At 39.2% G+C, this 17,362-nt stretch overlaps 2 protein-coding genes and 1 long non-coding RNA gene across 3 annotated transcripts in view; 2 read left to right on the plus strand and 1 right to left on the minus strand.

Annotated features, from left to right (window-relative positions):
• The first annotated feature begins 1,683 nt into the window (after window positions 1-1,683).
• On the plus strand, window positions 1,684-7,639 carry LOC114161253 (uncharacterized). Its single transcript, XR_003598972.1, has 2 exons — window positions 1,684-2,718; window positions 5,774-7,639. It is a non-coding gene; the product is annotated as an uncharacterized LOC114161253 (long non-coding RNA).
• Window positions 7,640-7,742: 103 nt separating this feature from the next.
• On the minus strand, window positions 7,743-10,532 carry LOC114161252 (uncharacterized). The gene is made up of 6 exons (XM_028044449.1): window positions 10,237-10,532; window positions 10,047-10,168; window positions 9,011-9,164; window positions 8,803-8,918; window positions 8,627-8,720; window positions 7,743-7,886 (listed from the first exon to the last, which is right to left on the minus strand). The coding sequence occupies exons 1-6, from the start codon at window positions 10,466-10,468 to the stop codon at window positions 7,822-7,824; spliced, it is 783 nt and encodes a 260-aa protein (XP_027900250.1). The 5' UTR covers window positions 10,469-10,532; the 3' UTR covers window positions 7,743-7,821.
• A 520-nt stretch (window positions 10,533-11,052) lies between these two features.
• The window catches only part of net1 (neuroepithelial cell transforming 1), a 30,477-nt gene continuing 24,167 nt past the window's right edge, over window positions 11,053-17,362 (plus strand). The window contains exon 1 of the mRNA XM_028043902.1: window positions 11,053-11,197. Within this exon, the coding sequence (XP_027899703.1) occupies window positions 11,055-11,197 (143 nt within the window). The 5' untranslated portion in view covers window positions 11,053-11,054. The remainder of the gene's footprint in view (window positions 11,198-17,362) is intronic.

Below are 17,362 nucleotides of genomic sequence, written 5' to 3' on the forward strand. Positions count from 1 at the left end.
TAGGATCCAGAAAATATGCCGAGCTGGTTAGTTTTCCGGAAATCCGGGACTTTTGAGGCTTTGGGTCATGTGGACTTGTTTTCCAAATCATTAATGACTTCTGAGTTCATCTCAAAGTGTTCCGCAAGTTGTGAACATAAAATTCTCATTAAGATTTTCTTTCACTGGAATTATAGGGCCAAGACCATCACCAAAAACTAGTATCACATCGTAATTCTCTCTACACCAAACTTTACACTTGATCCAATGAAGTCAGTGAGGGGCCAGTTGTGGAAAGTTTGAAGATCAAGTTTAAAAGTAAATAGATGTAATTTTGCAGTTTGTTTTTTACAGACATATTGTTTCTAAAACACATGCAGATTTACAGTACATCTCAAAAAATAAGAGTAATTTTGAAAAATTCATTTATTTCAGTCAGTTTAATAAATGAGACATTATATATGTTAATTCCACACAGACTGGTGTTTTTAAGACCATTTCTGTCAACTGAGGATTTCCTCTTACAGCTGAACTTGACATTTAAAACTAGAAAATTACATTGGGCCTATTGGCATAATAGAAAATATGTTAAAGGTAACTTGAAAGGTTCTTATTTTCAAAAGGTACTTTTAATCTGACAAGTGAGCCTCATCAGAACACATTCTAATTAATTTAGATGTGCCTGATTGTGGTTTATGAATGTAGAATAAACAATATCCAGCAATTTGTTGTAATTCTGATTTAAATATCTCTATACTAGACTTCCTTTTCTGTTAGCCCCAAACAAAATCACAGACAGCCAATCGCCTTCAGCAGTCATCTTGTTAGTAAATAGAGTTCAGCCGTGTCTTATTTAGTCTCAGTACAATTTTTATACTGTATAAATCCAGCTGTTGTTTTTCTGGCCTCGCAGGTTTTTACAGAACTTTAAGGAACCGCAGCAGACGGGTCAGGGAGAACTCTGTGGAGAAGATTAAGGCTGGCTTCTTTGGTGAGATGTTTAAAGCAATATTCTAAGCTTTAAACGTCACTGAGCTCTGAACCATACATCATCTGAATATTGAGAGAGGTCGGCGCGAAAACAAACCCGCTGAGATACGTCACCTTAAAGGAAAGGCTGGGCAAGAGGCTCTGGAAGAGCTGTAGTGATCCTCAGCTCAGGTGGAAGACCCCATTGATTTCATTCAATGTGCCCTCCACAAATCTGAAAAAGAGAAATCTGGTGTTAAAAAGAAAGAAAGCTTCCAAAACAAAACCATTTGTCTTAGTTCACCTTCCAGCAGGACGACAAGCTGACATGTAGAGCTTAAGCATATTAAAGTATATTCATGTGTTATTACAGTTCAAAGTCCAGAGCATAATCTAAATGATGGAGGCAGGGGGGACTTATGTCACACTTATCAATTTCTTCTGTTCAAAGGCTTCAGAGTTTAATATTTTTGTAAAAGTACAAGACAACCAACATCCGTCTGAGAATAAATTTAAACCTAGGAAGCAACACTTAGCTTTCAGACTGCTGTAGGTAGAAAACATTCAGCTCACTATCCTCACTGGTTTTCTCTTTGGCCTCAGCAGTTAATTGTTCGTAATATTAACTGCTTGAAACAAACTTATTAAATAGGGTTAGGGTTAGGGTGAACCTGATGTCAGGACCAGTCTGACCTGCGTCAGGCTGCATGCTGGGATCATGCACGTCTTCCTCAGGGATTTCACTCTGCATGTCCTCTGCCTGAACAAAGATCCACTCTAAACAGATTCTACATTCTCTCTGCAACTTTAAAAAGACCAGCCAGATAAGATAAACCACATTAAATTTTAAATGAAGATGATATTTAGATACACGCCCTGCCCTGCTGTCCATATCCATCTATTTATGATCACATTGTACTGTTGGCTCCTTCCATCATGCTACAAAGTTCAAATAACCCAACAGGTTTGTTTTCACTTTACAATAAGTTCCCTGCACACCACTGTTCTCCACAGTCACCATAGATGTGTAGTCAATGCATAATGTAATCATGCCTATGTGGACCAAAATCTCTGAGGAATGTTTCCAACACAATTTTGAATCCATGGTGAAGAGAAAACCTGTTAACGTTTGGAGACAGATTTCCTGCAGCCCTGGAGTTGAGTGGGCTGTCACTGGTATACGTCCTTCCTATAGGAAACTCATCATGATTGGACACAATGAGATGTATATTTCTATCACCCCCTGCTGTCCTCGCTGCACACAGAGGACTTATTCTTGTCCTACATGCCACCTGTAGGTTCACCGATGACGCCTGTGGCAGATGATGCACACTCTGCTGTCGCGCTGTGACTAATAGATATTGCTGTGAGGCGAGAGCAAGCTGCCCGTCTCCTTGATTAGTATCTCTCTCTCTCTTAAAATCTCTCTATTGATCTTTTTTTCACGTCTTCTGCAGTAAAAGCTTTAAATCTCGCTGAGGACGTGTTTGAGAGCAAATCATGAGTCAGAGATCTAATTGGAGTTTTTTTAGTGTGACACGGCAAAACTGAAATCACGAAACAGGAGAATGTGTCCTGACATTAGCTCGCTTTGTGTAACGTCACCTCGACCTCTCTCCTCTACAGAGGCAGCAGGAGGAGACGGGCAGAGCGACCAGCAGGGTGACATCATCGCTAACCGTGGGAGCCTGGCCTGCTGGTTATGCCAGCGGTGCGACTGCATGTCACTTCCTGGGAGAAAATGGAACAGGAAGCCAGAGAGAGAGAGAGGTGACAAGTGAGAGCTTTAACTCCATAATGAAGCCTTTCTCCAGTAACAGGGAATGGAGTCCTGCTAATGTGTGTGTGTGTGTGCGTGTTCAGCTCTGTGTAAGTGTGTTTCTCACACACTTTGTTAGCTCAGAAACCTATTTTAGGCTTTTAACAGCATGTCAACTCTTTATTTTGACTATGCAGTTACAGCAGGAACTCCATGGAGAAAAGGGCCCAACTGCCCCTTTTTCACCGAGTCGGGGATTTCGTCCTCTGAACAATTTTTAAAAAGAACAGTTTGGAGCTATGGTGAGAGATAGAGAAAAAAAAAATCCAAAATCAAGAGCTGTTGATGCTGTTTGAGTTTGGCTAAGCTGATTTGCAGAGTTAGAGCTTTTTAGATGGCCTCTCAGTCAGTCATTTGGAATATTTTCAAAGATTCAGATATTTAAAATATTATATAAATTCATTACACACAAATAATTATGTGTGTAGTGAACATTTAATACCTAATTGTGATGACGATGGCTTACATTTCAGAAACATCCTAATTCAGTTTCTCGTTATGTAATGAGCAACACAGTTCATGGGGAAGAATCCTGACTCGGCATTTTCCCAGCAGATACGTAGTCTGGTAGAAAGCACCTCTTAATTCTACAATTTTAAAATGCAATGAACGTAGTTGATATAATTTTTTGAAATTAGGTTGGAACAACTTAAAATGGAGGGATTTGGATGAACTGGTGCCCTCTTCTGTCCAAATGTAAAATTACTAGATTGAAGTTGAAAATTCAACAAACTTTTGGGTCATGAAATTAAAGACATCTTATTGTGAAAAAAAAGGATCAAGAAATATATATTTTTTTAAATTAAAGAAAAATAAAATAATACAAAAAGAGAAAGCTTATTGTGATGTCATGCCAGCTGGTTTCTCCTAGTATTAGTTAGATAAATAAAATGTTCAGCTAACTCTCCCACATTCATAAATGTTATCGCTTTGTGAGATTAAGCTTCACATCTTTTTTAACCTGGATGAAATGATTCTGGAAAGCTCCAACAACTCATCACCTGACACCCTCCTGAGACAAACGCAATCTGTTTCTTTGTTGGCATGGCAACCTAGCAACTTACGTAAGAACAGGGTGCCTTTTCCAACAAACAGCAATGTGTGCACAGGTCTTTGTGCTGCGATGTGAGACACACACACACAGTGCTGCATTCCTCAGGTGGCCTGGTTGTAACAGGCGTAAAGCCATGGAATCCAGTGGAACCCAGAACTTCCTCTGCACTCTTCAGATACAGCTGAGATAGGCAATCACAACTACAGCAAGTACCCTAATCGCTGATAGTGATGATGCAACATGCTGGCAGCTTTCTCAGTGTGAACCAAGCAAGGCGACGGTTTTGGATGTAGGAAACAGGACGCAGATCAGTCCAGCCAACAGGGGGCGGAACTGGACAAAACACCCGGTTTTAATCTATTCTGTATTCTTCCTACAAACATGGCATCTTCACACACACACAAATATAGAGTAATGGTCTTAGGCCCTAGAGTAAAGGCCTGGGGCCTAATGTCATCAGCTAGACAGGAAGGTCTTGACAGCGAGAGCTTCCCACCTTCCTTCCTTCCTTCCTTCCCACCTTCTTTCCTTCCTGTGTGTTTGTGATGTCAGATCTACGGCTTGAGTTCAGAGCTGACAGCAGCTGCTAGGATTTTCTTCCTTACATGCAGAACCGTCATGAGTTGTCAGCCTGGTTCTGTTGGAGTTCCTCCCTGCTGCTGGAGGGCAGTTCTCACATGCCAACTGTCTGTAACACTGCACTGCCATGACAACAGCGCTCATGTTTAAAGTCTGAAGGATATTTGCCGTCACTGTAATTTTCCCTTCTGAAGCAGCGGCTCAAACAGCAACACAAAACCATTCAGTGTGAGAACATGATTGACTCCATATGAGTGAGTTATAATGTTTCCTCACTTATAGCCTCACAGTTGGTCAGACTACCTTAGAGGAGATGAAATAGTATATTGAAATATAATATTTTCAAATTCCATATTTGAAAATAGTGTATTTCTTTGATATGTTATTTTAAAGAACATTATTTTCTTGTGTTTGTGGATTTATCTGGTTTTCCTAAATGTGAGCATCTTCTCCAGAACAAACACTGGCTATGTTCTCATTACAATTGTGTGGAAGTCTTTGTAGACATTCTGCTAAAGTCGAAAGAAAACAGTTTCGCAAATGCTATGCTTCCATTAAATAAGAAATAAAATTAAAATTACACGTGAATAAGAATATTAGAAATCATGGCAGCAATGAATGTAAAACAGTTACATAAAATATATTCATAATTCAGCCGTAGCAATAGCGCTCATCATATATCAGCCAATCAGAGGGACCACCGGCATTGGAGCAACAAGTATCTTACATTTGAGAGTGGAAATTTGGGGAAATCGTAGTTGTTACGGAAGAGCTATGGATTCAACACACAACTGTGATGATGCGAGAACTCTGCTGGAGACAGCTGCTCATTGAAAAGAACAAAAACAAACCATCTATTTTAATACAGCCAAAAGGAACCTTTTTTTATAATTTCAATTTGCATAATTTAATGGTTAATAGAAATGCAAGCAGTGCCCTCAGTTAAGTAAATTAGTCCACCACACTTGAAGTAAGTGGCTGAAGGCTTGTTGAAGGCGAGACACATCTAACACCTGCTGCACTGAACCATTCAAACACGCATTTTTAATACAGAAATGTTGGTGTAATGAAAAATATGTTTGCTGTAGTGAATCAGCGTCATTTCAAATGATTTTCTGCTGTAAAGCAGCACTGGAATGTAAAATAGTAGAAAAAACTGAAAAAATTATTAATGACTTTACCACAGAGGAAACTGTCATTTTAATGAGTAATTTCCACATTTAATAACTTGAATATGTTTTAGTTAAATATTAGGTCATTTAAAGTTTATAACAGTTTAATACATTTGTTAACATTTTGATGTAAAATACCACAAATACATGTGCTTAATAATCCATGGTATCTTGGATTGTGGCTCTTTTGGTCTTCAGTAGAGCTGCTCTTGGGAAAGCTGTACATAATTTAGAAGAGCTCTCAGACTTGGACTGGACTCCTCCCAATCAGATGCCCCAGTGGACACACCTGTGTGCCCATCAGCTCAGCTCCTGAGGTTGTCTGACCAACTGTCAGGCTTTCAGCTGAATCTTCTCCCAGTCTGTTGGGAGGTGAGTATTAGTTTATTTGCACAAGTAAAATGCTTTTTTTCTTCATCTTAACTTTATTCATACAGACTGAAGGTTTCTTTAACTGCCTGTTTCTTTAAGCTGGTCATGTTGCTCTGTTCTTGTTTAATCAGTTTTTTCACACAATACTTAAGGGGAAACTCCATGATCTCTGCTGTGCTCCCTGGATCAGGTTGATCTCCTGGCTGTAGCTGAGCTCACAGAAGGCCTTCTCTAAGAAGCTGGTTTCACGTGGTGGTTTAGATGTTTGTTCCTGTTGTCTAGCACCATATGAAATCAGTGTTCTTGGGGACAGAAGGATCGCTCTGGCAGCAGGCAGGCAGCCCAGCGCTGGCCTCTCCCTCTAAGTCACCACTAAAAGATAACTGATTTCTTCTGGTGCTTAGAGCCATCTGCAGCCTTCTAGCACCATTTGAAATCGGTTATGACACTGTGGATCACTACATCTGAGGCTTAGCAACTCATCTGGAGACGACTGGAGAGAAGCACTGTTAAATGGATTTGTGTTTTGACCCCTTTTTTTTCTTTTAATGTGGCTGCAGTTCACAATATTTGCCACCAGGGGTGCCAGAATTCATAAAAATACAGATTGTCCCTAAAACCCAAATGTCATTGTGCCTGTTTGTATATGATAATGAAATTCTGACGGTGACGGCTGTTTCAAAAATTAAAACCGACTGGGGGACAGTGGAACTGTTCTGGAGTTCCAGTTACCAAGATTGAGCAATTGGAGACCAGAATATATTAAATTAATTTTATTCACATTTTAATGCATTGTTGGCTCCAGTCAGGATTAAGAGAGTGGAAGAACTTTGAATGTAATATCAAACTGACCTGGAAAGAGTTGCTTCACAAAATCCTAACACTGTAAGAAAACAATGAACCGCCTATCAGTGAATGCAGTTCAAACACATTCATTAATAATGGAGCATCCTGGACTAGGACTGAAATGATTCATCAGGTCCATCTATTACTAAAATAATTGTCAACAAATTTACTTAACAATTAATCACTAACTGGAGTAAAAATACCTCTCAAATATGCCATTTGCTGAAAGAACAGTAAAAGCAGTAAAAAGGGTAAAAACAGCAACAAAAAAAATAACGTACATTTACATTTAGGATAAAAATGTAAATCTGTTTTATCTTGAAGTGGGATAATTTTAGCTTTACCTGGTTAAAAAGCCCATATTAAGCAATTTTTACTATCCAATTATTAAGTGTATGATCCAAAACTACTCACCAGATCTGCTCTACTGCATTGTTGTTCACTACAGATGCTTTCTGTACAAATGACCAAGCATTCACTAAGCAAGTGTTATTGTAATAAAATGTTAATTTTCCTTACTTAAAAATGAAATTAACTGTTTATTTGCAACTTTCAATGTATTTCTAATATTGTACATTAAGAATGAAGTTTGGCCTGCAATGGGTCAGTGTGTCTGTGTGTTTGAAATAAATCACAAATATTACTCATAAAACTTATTAAAAACTAAGGCTGAAAGTATTACAAAATCTATGCTGTTTATGTTTTTTTTCCTATAATGTTGACTTTTTTTATAGCCATGCTTTTATTACCTGAACTGCGATGCTCATTCCCATTCATTGTTTGTTCACCTAAAGTAACTGAAGTAGGCAGTGTGAAGAAAACAAGAGAATTAAAACATTTCCTCCTCTGCCCTGCATGTTTTAGCTGTTTTTGCTCCATAATGATTCAAATGACTGCATATTTTTTAAACTGAACTACATAATGGTAATGTATATAGAAAAGGAGCCTCATGTTAAATTCTATACATTTATTGTGGTTTAGTTTTCTTATATACATTTATACATCCATATAAAAAATACTAAAAAGTCAGGTCAGGAGGAACTGTTGAACTCCTCGCTGTAGCCTGGCAGCACAGACAGAACTACACTCTTAGCACCTGCAACAAAACAAAGACAGAAATGATCATCAGTTTTTTATCCATGAACATGTGCTGGTGTCTACCTCCAGCAGAAAAACATTCCTTTTGTCTCTAAGAGTAAAGAACTACAGTCCTGGCCAAAAGGTTTTGTTGTGAAAAATGATCAACTCCAAGGGCAAAAAAGAAATTTCTGTAAAACTTTATAACGTCAATACAATAGCATGCCATTTCTTACAGTCAAAAAGATACTCATGACTGTGAAAGTATGCAAGTTTTAAGAAACTCTGAACAAGATAATGTAAATCAGATCCCAAAACCAAATTACATTCAGTCACTATAAAATGTAATTTATAGTCAGTTTTCCACTACCTGCTGCATGTTTAGGATTAAGATGCTACTTTAGGCTTGAATAGCTTCAAAAACGACCAACAGCTTTTAGCACAACTTTAACACAACAATAGTCTTTGCCAACGTCCCATCATATTGTTTTTTTGTAGCAAAAGTTAACCCCACCATCCATCGCTGCTGATGGCAGATGATCTTTGTGCGTCAGATTTAGGGGTGTACCAGAAACATGCAAACACAAAGGTTCCAGCTCGGGACTCTTGTATGTGAAAAAATGAACACATTAAAAGTCCCTTCATAAGCCATTGGCTGTAGCCACTTATCCTTGACATTTCTCATTCCTAACACTTTTGGCTATGACTGTAAAAACAGAAATATGTGTCCAAATTTATTATGCGTTCAAAGTAAATGACCTGAACTGGCGAGGCTGTCATAAAACTGCTTTATTTCCTCCGCTGTGGCAGGTGGAACTACAGGTGTAGACTGTCTTGAATTCTCATTGATGGTCTGAAAGGACACACACCATGTTCGTATGTCGCACCACATCACAAGTCATTTTTCTGATTCTTTAAAGGAAACAGAAATGCACCTTTCTCCTCTTATTTGGGTATGAAAAGTTGACGTCATGCACAGGTTCGACACTCCGCCGGCTACGCGGAGAGTTTGGAAGGGCAGGGGATGACTTCTCCTGCTGTATGCGCACACCTTAAAAAAAAAAAAGATCAGAACACTGTGTGTAAATATTCAGATCCATATATATATATATAACAAGCACTGCTGGGAAAACAGCAACTTACATGCATCAAGTGCAAACAGGGTGGCGGCAACATGTGAACAGACCACATCTGAACTCGTCATACATGTGCAATGACCAGAAACGACGAGGCCACTGGGCTCAATGATGGTCCACACAGGGTGAGGATTCTCAGTGAGGCCTTCAAACTGGATCACCTGACAGGAAAACAAAAGAGCAAATAGGCTTTAAATGTGACATTTTATACTGGCAAGAGTAGATGGAGGAAAATGACCACATAAATTCTTCAACTTAACTAGGAACCAACAGGCAACACTTGGACACCACTGAGTGGTCCAACAGGACATTGATCCCAAACACACAACCAAACTGGTTTTGGAATAAATAAAGCTGCTAATAGACATGTTTGTGGACTGGAGGAAGCTGCAATACCTAGAGAGGATGCACACACGCACAGAGAGAAAAGACAAACACAGAAAGACCCCATGCAGGGATTCAAACCCAAGACCTTCTGCTGCAAGATAACAATGCTACCAAAAGTGCCACCATCTAACTAGGTAGAAGCCAAACAAGAAATTCTACCAGTTCTTTAAAGACCACTTAAACGGCCAAATGTATTTTCAACATGGAGGTGGCAGCATCATGCTGTGGGAATGTTTTTCTTCAGCAGGGACTGGGAAGCTGATCAGAGATGAGTAGAGCTTCATCTTTCAGCAGGACAACAACCCCACATCAAAGCATATTCATGGTTTGAATGGCCTAGTCAAAGTCCAGATGTAAATCCAACCCAGAATCTGTGGCTTGACTTGAAAATCGCTCTCAATCCAGTGGAATCGGTTTGCAAAGAAGAATGGACTAACAACTGCAAAGTGAGTGTTGTTAGTAGTTCCTGCCATGGCGACTGATTGGGTAAATACACTTCTACAGAGCGTCACTTCTAGTTTTCAGTGAAAGGTACACAAACGAAATAAAAGCACAATGATTTATTATTAGTTTTCTGACATCTCAGAGTTTCCTTTCGCTTTACAGTTATTCTGTGCTTGACTTTGATTCTCAGCAGGTTTTCCAGTCTGTCTCACCTTGCTGGTTATGATGAACTTGTCTTTCCTGGTGCACAGCATCAGAGATCTGACCCAGCCACGGAGGAAGAACCGGTAAGCGTCCAGGCTCTTGTATGCCTTCAGTGCGCCGGCGCTGTATCCTGCATGCAACACTAACAGTTTACAGACTATCTACCGATTATACAGTCCACTATAGGAGCCAACGTACCTGGTACTTCGATGAGAAACATGAATATATCAGGGTAACACAGGCCTGGCAGCTCCTCGATGCGACACTCTCTGGCGGGTTTTTGCTGTGTTGGGGGGATTAGATACGGATCTTCACCCACAGCGGAGATTTTATCATTATAGCGTCGCCTGGCAACACTGTTCAGTCTTTGGTAGTAATCTGACTTCATAATAGTTTCAGACCGGCGAACCTTCTTTGTAGAATGTGGCATGTCTTCCTCTGTTTCTTGTTTATGGTTCTCGTTTGCTTCTTCTTCTTTTGTTGTAATGGCGTCTGGCAGCCAGCAATGGAGTAGTGCTGCCACCTACTGAGCTGGAATGTGAGTGGTAGCCTATATGAATAATGAAGCTGTTCTCTATTTTCTAATTTTCACATTACATAACCCTTATGACATTACTTATGTTATACCCGATATCTTTTCTAATTCCATAATCTTTTTTGCTTTCTTCTTTTTTTATATAATTACCCCCTCTCTCTCACCCTCTCTCCATCTTTTTCTCTCACTCTCTCTCTGGTGTTCAATTTTTTATTACATATGTCTAAGATACACTTTTATTATTTTTTGTAAATCTGTTTTCCATATCGTTACCATCCTAAAATAATGCAAGTATTCTTCACTTATGTCTGGCCTGTTATTAATCAGGTTAAAGATGTTTGGCCACGCCCTTCCAGTGAAGGTTCTTGTCTCTCATTGGTTAATTTTTGGTCTTCCGCCATGTTCAAAATGCTACTGACGAGCTCCTCATGTTGTAGTCATTGTAGTATTAAGATATTTAAACAAGACAGTTAAAATTGGGATGCTCATTAAAATAAATGAAAACAGTGAAGTGGAAAGCGCCATGTCGCCGTCAGAGAAAGAGAAAGGGAAGGAACAAGCAGCCGACATTAAGGTGAAATTTTCCGCGGGTGAGGCAGAGTCCGACAACAAGACGCTAAGACGGTGAGTCGCTTAAACTTGGTTTGTGGACCGAACCAGGTTAGAACCCCAGTATTACTAACACAGTTCGATTATATGCAGACCAGCAGAATTGCAATGGCTGTTCTCGATTAGAAGGACCAATTCTGGCTGGACTAAGTGCAGTGGCGTCTCAATGCCACAAGATGGCAGCAGGAGACCACTGGGATGCAAAAATAGTACGTGTATGTGTAGTTTGTCTTTTAGTTTCTTTTACTTTTCTATTAGTAATATTAATGGGATTATTGAGTTATTTGGCACAGAGCAGGCCATTGTTTTTTTATTTAGGTCTTTTCAGTGTTAGTCTTATGTAGGAAAAAACTGGTTAAAGTCCTGCCATGAAATGTAGAGGATGTAAAAAGTACATAAGGAAGATATTCCGGAGTTATTAATACCTTACAGTGCTTAACAAATCTCAGCCCATATATAGAAACCCACAAAAAGAATGTTGTTCTATCACAGATGTGTCTTTCATAAGAAACAGGTAAAATATCTGTGTTGTATGTGTACGGTTTTTGACTCCCCTTCCTTCGGGTCTGTAGTGAGACTATTCTCACATCATCCTTGTGATGGAGTCCTCCATCATCCTGAAAAATCCACAGATCATTGCCACATTTGAATTGTTTGAAGAACACATTTCACATTTACAGATGATATAATTATGCTAAGATGCAGATTTCTAATCAATGCACCAGTTAGACTTGTGACTTGGTGATACTGATTTTCTGTTTTCTTTAGACTTTGACCTGTTGAATGTCAGTTTGACTGGTTCTATTTTTTTCTCAAAGGATTGTAACAAAAAAAATGTCTGCATGATCTACAGAGTTAGTACTTCCCTTCATTGTGTGTTGAAGCCAACAGAAAATGACTGTTGCTGTAAGCTTTTTCCTATCTTTACCTAAAAACATTTGTCCATCTAGCCTTTATCTAAATTTTGTTCAATTGAAAATAGTGCATTAAATATGCATGATGCAGCTTCTGTTTCAGCTTATTTACATGAAAACGAACAAACTCTTGCAGAGAAAATGTGGGTAAAAAAACTTTGGGAAAACCAAGTAGAATGTAGATTACCAGTATCCCCATTTTTCAAAGATGATTTAAAAAAAAAAGTTAACACTGATGCATGTGCCAGCATATTTAATGATTCATAGTTTGAATCTGGTGTTTCCCATGCTTTTAAATGAGTGGTAAGACATTAGTTTTGCATTGACTATTCTTAACTGGTAACTGACTGGTAATTACTGAGAATGGGATCAAAGCCCAAGCACTGCTGAGGTAAAGATTTTCATCCTACGTTCAACTTTAGAGTGCCTTAGTACCAGCCCTATTTAGTTTGCTTTAACTCAACTCTAGTCTGTCTAGAAAGTCCGGTTTGTTTGGGGAGGTGTGAATGTGTAGTAGAACTCTGATGCTGAGCAAAAGAGCAAACTTGGGTTGGAGGGAACTCTGATGCGGTCCAAATGTGAACACCAAGTAGACCAGAGACCGCTCCAAAATCGAACTATAGCAAAAGGCATTCTGGGTAAATACATCCAAAACAAATGCATGTGTGTAGTCCTAGTGAGGAAAATGGCTTGTGGTCTTTTGAGAAATCCTACAACCACTAAAATCTGACACCACTCCATCTTTGCTTACATTTTCATCCTACCTGAGCTCATGAAGGAAGTTGTGTAAAGTGTCTTATGAGGTTTTAATGTCATTTCCTAAAGTGATTTTTGATGCAGCACCACCGCATGCGAAGAGGTGAACAGGTTTCTCAAAGGGTTTGGTTCATTTGACACAATGCAGTATGAAAGAGAACCACAGCAGCTGAAAATGCAACAAGTGTTCCAACTGAACATTTGGACTATCTGATGGGAAAACACCTTGAGTTTCAGTTTGATTCTTCACTTGTTGGAAAAAACTGATAGAGAAACCTACCCTAACCTACCTATAGAAATAATAAATGTGTAACTTTCACCAGCTGAAACCACAGTTTCAGCTTCATCTGATTAAAGATGATAAAAAATAAGAAACAAAGCTAAACTGCTAACCAGTTACTCAAATACCTACCAAAACAATCAGCTTTCGTCATATGGAAGTAACTAACATAATCAATCCTTCAGCAGCACTGTCAGGAATGAGGTGGATAGAGTGAAAATGGTGGGAGCTCTGAGTTTAGAAGTAGTGAACAGAATTTAAAAAAAAACACTGCATAACAACAGCAGGTTTTACTGCCTGAAGTCACAAAGTTTGAACTCTTTGCAATAGAAGTTAGCAAAGAAGCTAATCCTATCCAATGTTCAACTCACTCTACAAACAATAGAAAGGTAACAACCAATAATCGTAAAGATTATCAAAGAAATGTTGGAAAAAGATTAAAACAACATGAACGGAGGCTTGTGAACTCAGCACTGTGAGATCATGTTTCGATAAATTGGCATTGATACTCGTATACAGGCTTCCAGAAGCTGTCAGTTTTCTAATGTTTGTGCTTCCATGTTTACTGGACAGAACAGTCTGCCACTATAAAGGCAGAGGAGAGGATGGCAGTGAGGTAAACCCCAGGTCAGATTAGTTTCCCTGTTAGCAGGCTTTAACAAACAAGGGTAGGGCCCAGCAGAGATCCTGCCTAAGCCACTGACTCATGAGCCACGCTTCCCTGAACCGTAAGGGTGAAGAAAGGACCTTTGTCCCTCAGGGTGGTGACAGTCAAAATCACAGTCATATCAGTAACTAAAGAAGGTAAACACAAGCGTCAAGTGCTCCTTGTATAGGAAACGTGATGTTAGGTAAGTTTAGTGACTCATTCACTGTGGAGTCTGTTTATGACCTCATGACTTGAAAAAAACACACACACAACCTTAGATTACATCTTAGATCCTGTGTTTAAGGTTCACAGTTGTTTCTAATCTATCAGTAGGGAGTTTAATACACCAAGCAGGGATCTGGTTTTCTCCCAATTAAACTTTCATTGGAAGATGTACACATTTTGACATGCATAATAAGATTGAACTTACAGGCTTCTGATATTTTCTCACCAGCAACTTGCTTTTTAATGCTGTATCTCATTTCATTATTCCTAAGAGGAATAAGGCAGTTATGAGAAACAGATATAGACGTCACTAGGTAGAGTTTTCAGTTTCACCACAACACAGAGATCAGATAAAAGCTCAGGAGAGGCATCCGGTATATGGAACACTTGATACTCGCAGCATTTATGTGTACAAAAGGGAGTTTTAATAGGAGTAATAGTGTTAATTGGTTTATATACATTTTGTGTAGATTTTGGTTTGAATTGATTCTGACTTCAACACTGAGCATCATCCATTAAGATCCTGATAGAATAAAACACAAATTTTATTCTATCAAACATTTATTCTTTCAAACATTTCAATCAGCTAAAGAAACAGACAAGGATCTCAGGGTTCATCAAAATATCCTGGAGGAGAGGTTGTTTCCATCTGCAAGAGAACTATGGCTAACATATTCCAATGAAATGCATTGTACATGCTAAAATAATATTTGGATAGTTTCACAAAAGCAGATGCTCTCACTGGACTCTAATGGCATCGCCCTAAGTGCTAAAGGTAACAGAGTGATGGAATCAGAACTCTCTTAGATAATAAGATAACAAAAACAAAGAGATCTCAGACTTTTTCTTCTTGCACATTTTCCTTAGTTTATCCAGAATCCTGGGTCTCTCTTTATGTCACCCCACAGATTTCTCATAGAATTTTAACTCTGGAAGAAATGTCTTTGTTCATTCACTCATATGCTTCACATCATTACCATGTTTAGTAACAGCAATAACAGTTTTTAGTTTATGATCAGGCTTTTATTCAAAATCTGGTGGTATGTCAAAGACTTTGTGATGTCATGAACCCCAACAAGGTAACCAGAAGAGAACCAGGCGCACAGCGTCACAGATCATCCACCTTCCTAACGGTGACTAAGGTCCTTTTCTATATGTTCATCCTTTAATTTACACCAACACACACAGGAGTGTTTGCTGCTTAGATGTTACGCTGCCTTATCTGACCTAAGCACACAGTTCTAATTAAACTCCCAGCAGAGTTTAGTGAACTCTACATGATTATGCTACTGATGGCAGAACAGGAAATGTTTTTTTGTTTGTTCGTTTCCTGGCATCGTTGGCAAACCTCTAATCAGTACTGGTTGATGTGGAGACTTGTTGACTGCAAGATCTCAAGTATTGATGCAGTTCTCCGATAGTTACATTTTACCTTCCTTACTATCCTGCTCACTTTGCATGAAGGCCACATTAACATGGATCTCATTCCAGGTTGGTAGCTAGTGGCTGAAAGGAATGAGCCACTGTGTCATATTTATACCTTGAGTCAGAGTCACAAAGGTGGCCTCTATGGCTTTGGGTTGCAGTAGGGTGGTGTCTATACTTGTGCTTAAACCAATGGTTTAGATTATCCTGCCTTCTTGAAGTTTCTCTTTTGTGTTCTAGAAAGATTGTCAAGTTCTTTTGTTCTCCTGAGAGACTTCAGTGGTGAATAATCTGGGGGGGAATTTTGAGGATATTGTCGAGTGGTGAAAAGAGCACCTTGGTGATTTCTTTTGTATATTTTCCATGTCTTATGCAGAGGAGGCATAAACCGTGTTTGAATTGTGTTTCTTTTTCATTTGCAATTTAAAGTATCACATTAGAAAAGGTTGGTGGAAACCGCAAAATTCAAAATAACTTCGTAAATTTAGCAAAATTTGCTTGCTTTGAGGTGGTTTTGGAGTTTTACGAAAATGGGTAATATAAGTTAGTGTGCTATTTCTTTCTAAGGAGAAATTCTGTTATGTTTTTATGGCTCTCTCTTTTTTATGATCGTTCTTTGTTTTGCCACCTGACCTGAAAAAAACTACCATCTTCTGGCAAGTCTGGTTTCAACCCATAGCATATCTCTGAACATGCCCACACACACACACACACACACATCCTTTTCGTTACTTAACACTTTTGGTCTTTAGCCATTATTTCAGTCAGCGTTCATCCTGGGTCTTGTCTTACTGAACTACAGTATCTAAAGATGGCAATATTTTTTACGCAAACTGGTTTGTCTGCTGTCCTCAAAATAAAACAGTTTGAGGTCAGATCAACACCTGGAGTAATCTTTGATCCCTAACTTCCTTTCAGGACACCCACAAAGCTTCTCATTCTCCTGTTTCCTGCAGTGTGTTCTGGTCCTGAACAGCAACTGCTGCTTCTCCACCATACATTTAATGTGGGTGGTCCCAGGACTCATGGAACCTGTCTACTAAACATAACCACTCCCTCATTGTTTTTCATTTGATTATTTACTTTACGTTTGTTGTCAATTTGTCTTTAATGTGATCAAGTCCTATTGATTTTCCAAAAAACAACACTTATGTAAATGCCTTGGTGTGTGGGACATGACATGTGCTATGTATGTCACACTTGTTCTGCAATGATAAATAGTTCTATGGACTAGCGCTTCATGCTAAAGTCAGCCATTCACCCATTCACGTACGTTGATGATGGCAAGTTACTGTTGCTACTACTAACTGGTTTTTACTTCTAGACACGTTGCATACTGATGTACACGTTCCATAGGCGCCCTACGCTGCCCCCTAAAGTCTAGCAGAGTACAGGCATGTTTGCCTGGTGATTGTTATGCAATTCCATTCAGTTCTCATCTGGCTTCATTATAGATTTCTCCCATTGAGATTTCCTGCACTGGTTTAGAATTGCAGTCTGCCTAAATAGGATTGTTGTTTGACAATGGCAGCAGAAGAAGTGAACGAAGCCGTTCAGTTTATGTTGGCTACGCTTCCTAATATTTAGCAGTAAAGTCGGAGAAGAAGTCGGAGCAAGAGTAATGTTTAAAACATTTGATTGCTGACAAAATGTTGTGACCCTAATCCCCACAAGGTTGTTTACAGCACAATCAGTTTCCAGTAACATTAGTGTGAGTAAGTAAAATCAAATCCAATCGTTTCAAACTTAAACAGAGTCCACGTCTCCAGGAAGCAATTGTCTCTCAACAGCCGAGGGTCCAGACCCTCTGGATGAAGCCAGGCTACCAGGCTCGTCCCCAGCCTGGTAGAAATCAGCCGCTGAGGGGGGATGAGCCGCTCAGAGTACAAGTGCTGCAAAAGTTGTCGGCCTGATTCCACACGTCTATTTGC

The sequence above is a fragment of the Xiphophorus couchianus genome, chromosome 17, assembly GCF_001444195.1.
Source record: "Xiphophorus couchianus chromosome 17, X_couchianus-1.0, whole genome shotgun sequence".
NCBI classification, from domain to species: Eukaryota; Metazoa; Chordata; class Actinopteri; order Cyprinodontiformes; family Poeciliidae; genus Xiphophorus; species Xiphophorus couchianus.

Bases quoted from the DNA above. Each gene is read 5' to 3' on its own strand.
- LOC114161252 (XM_028044449.1), bottom strand. From the start codon at position 10,468: ATGCCACATTCTACAAAGAAGGTTCGCCGGTCTGAAACTATTATGAAG. The intron at 9,165-10,046 runs GTGAGACAGACT...TTTTCCTGTCAG, and splicing joins AGTTCATCATAACCAGCAAG to GTGATCCAGTTTGAAGGCCT. The intron at 7,887-8,626 runs GTCATTTACTTT...GTTTTGTTGCAG, and splicing joins TGACAGCCTCGCCAGTTCAG to GTGCTAAGAGTGTAGTTCTG.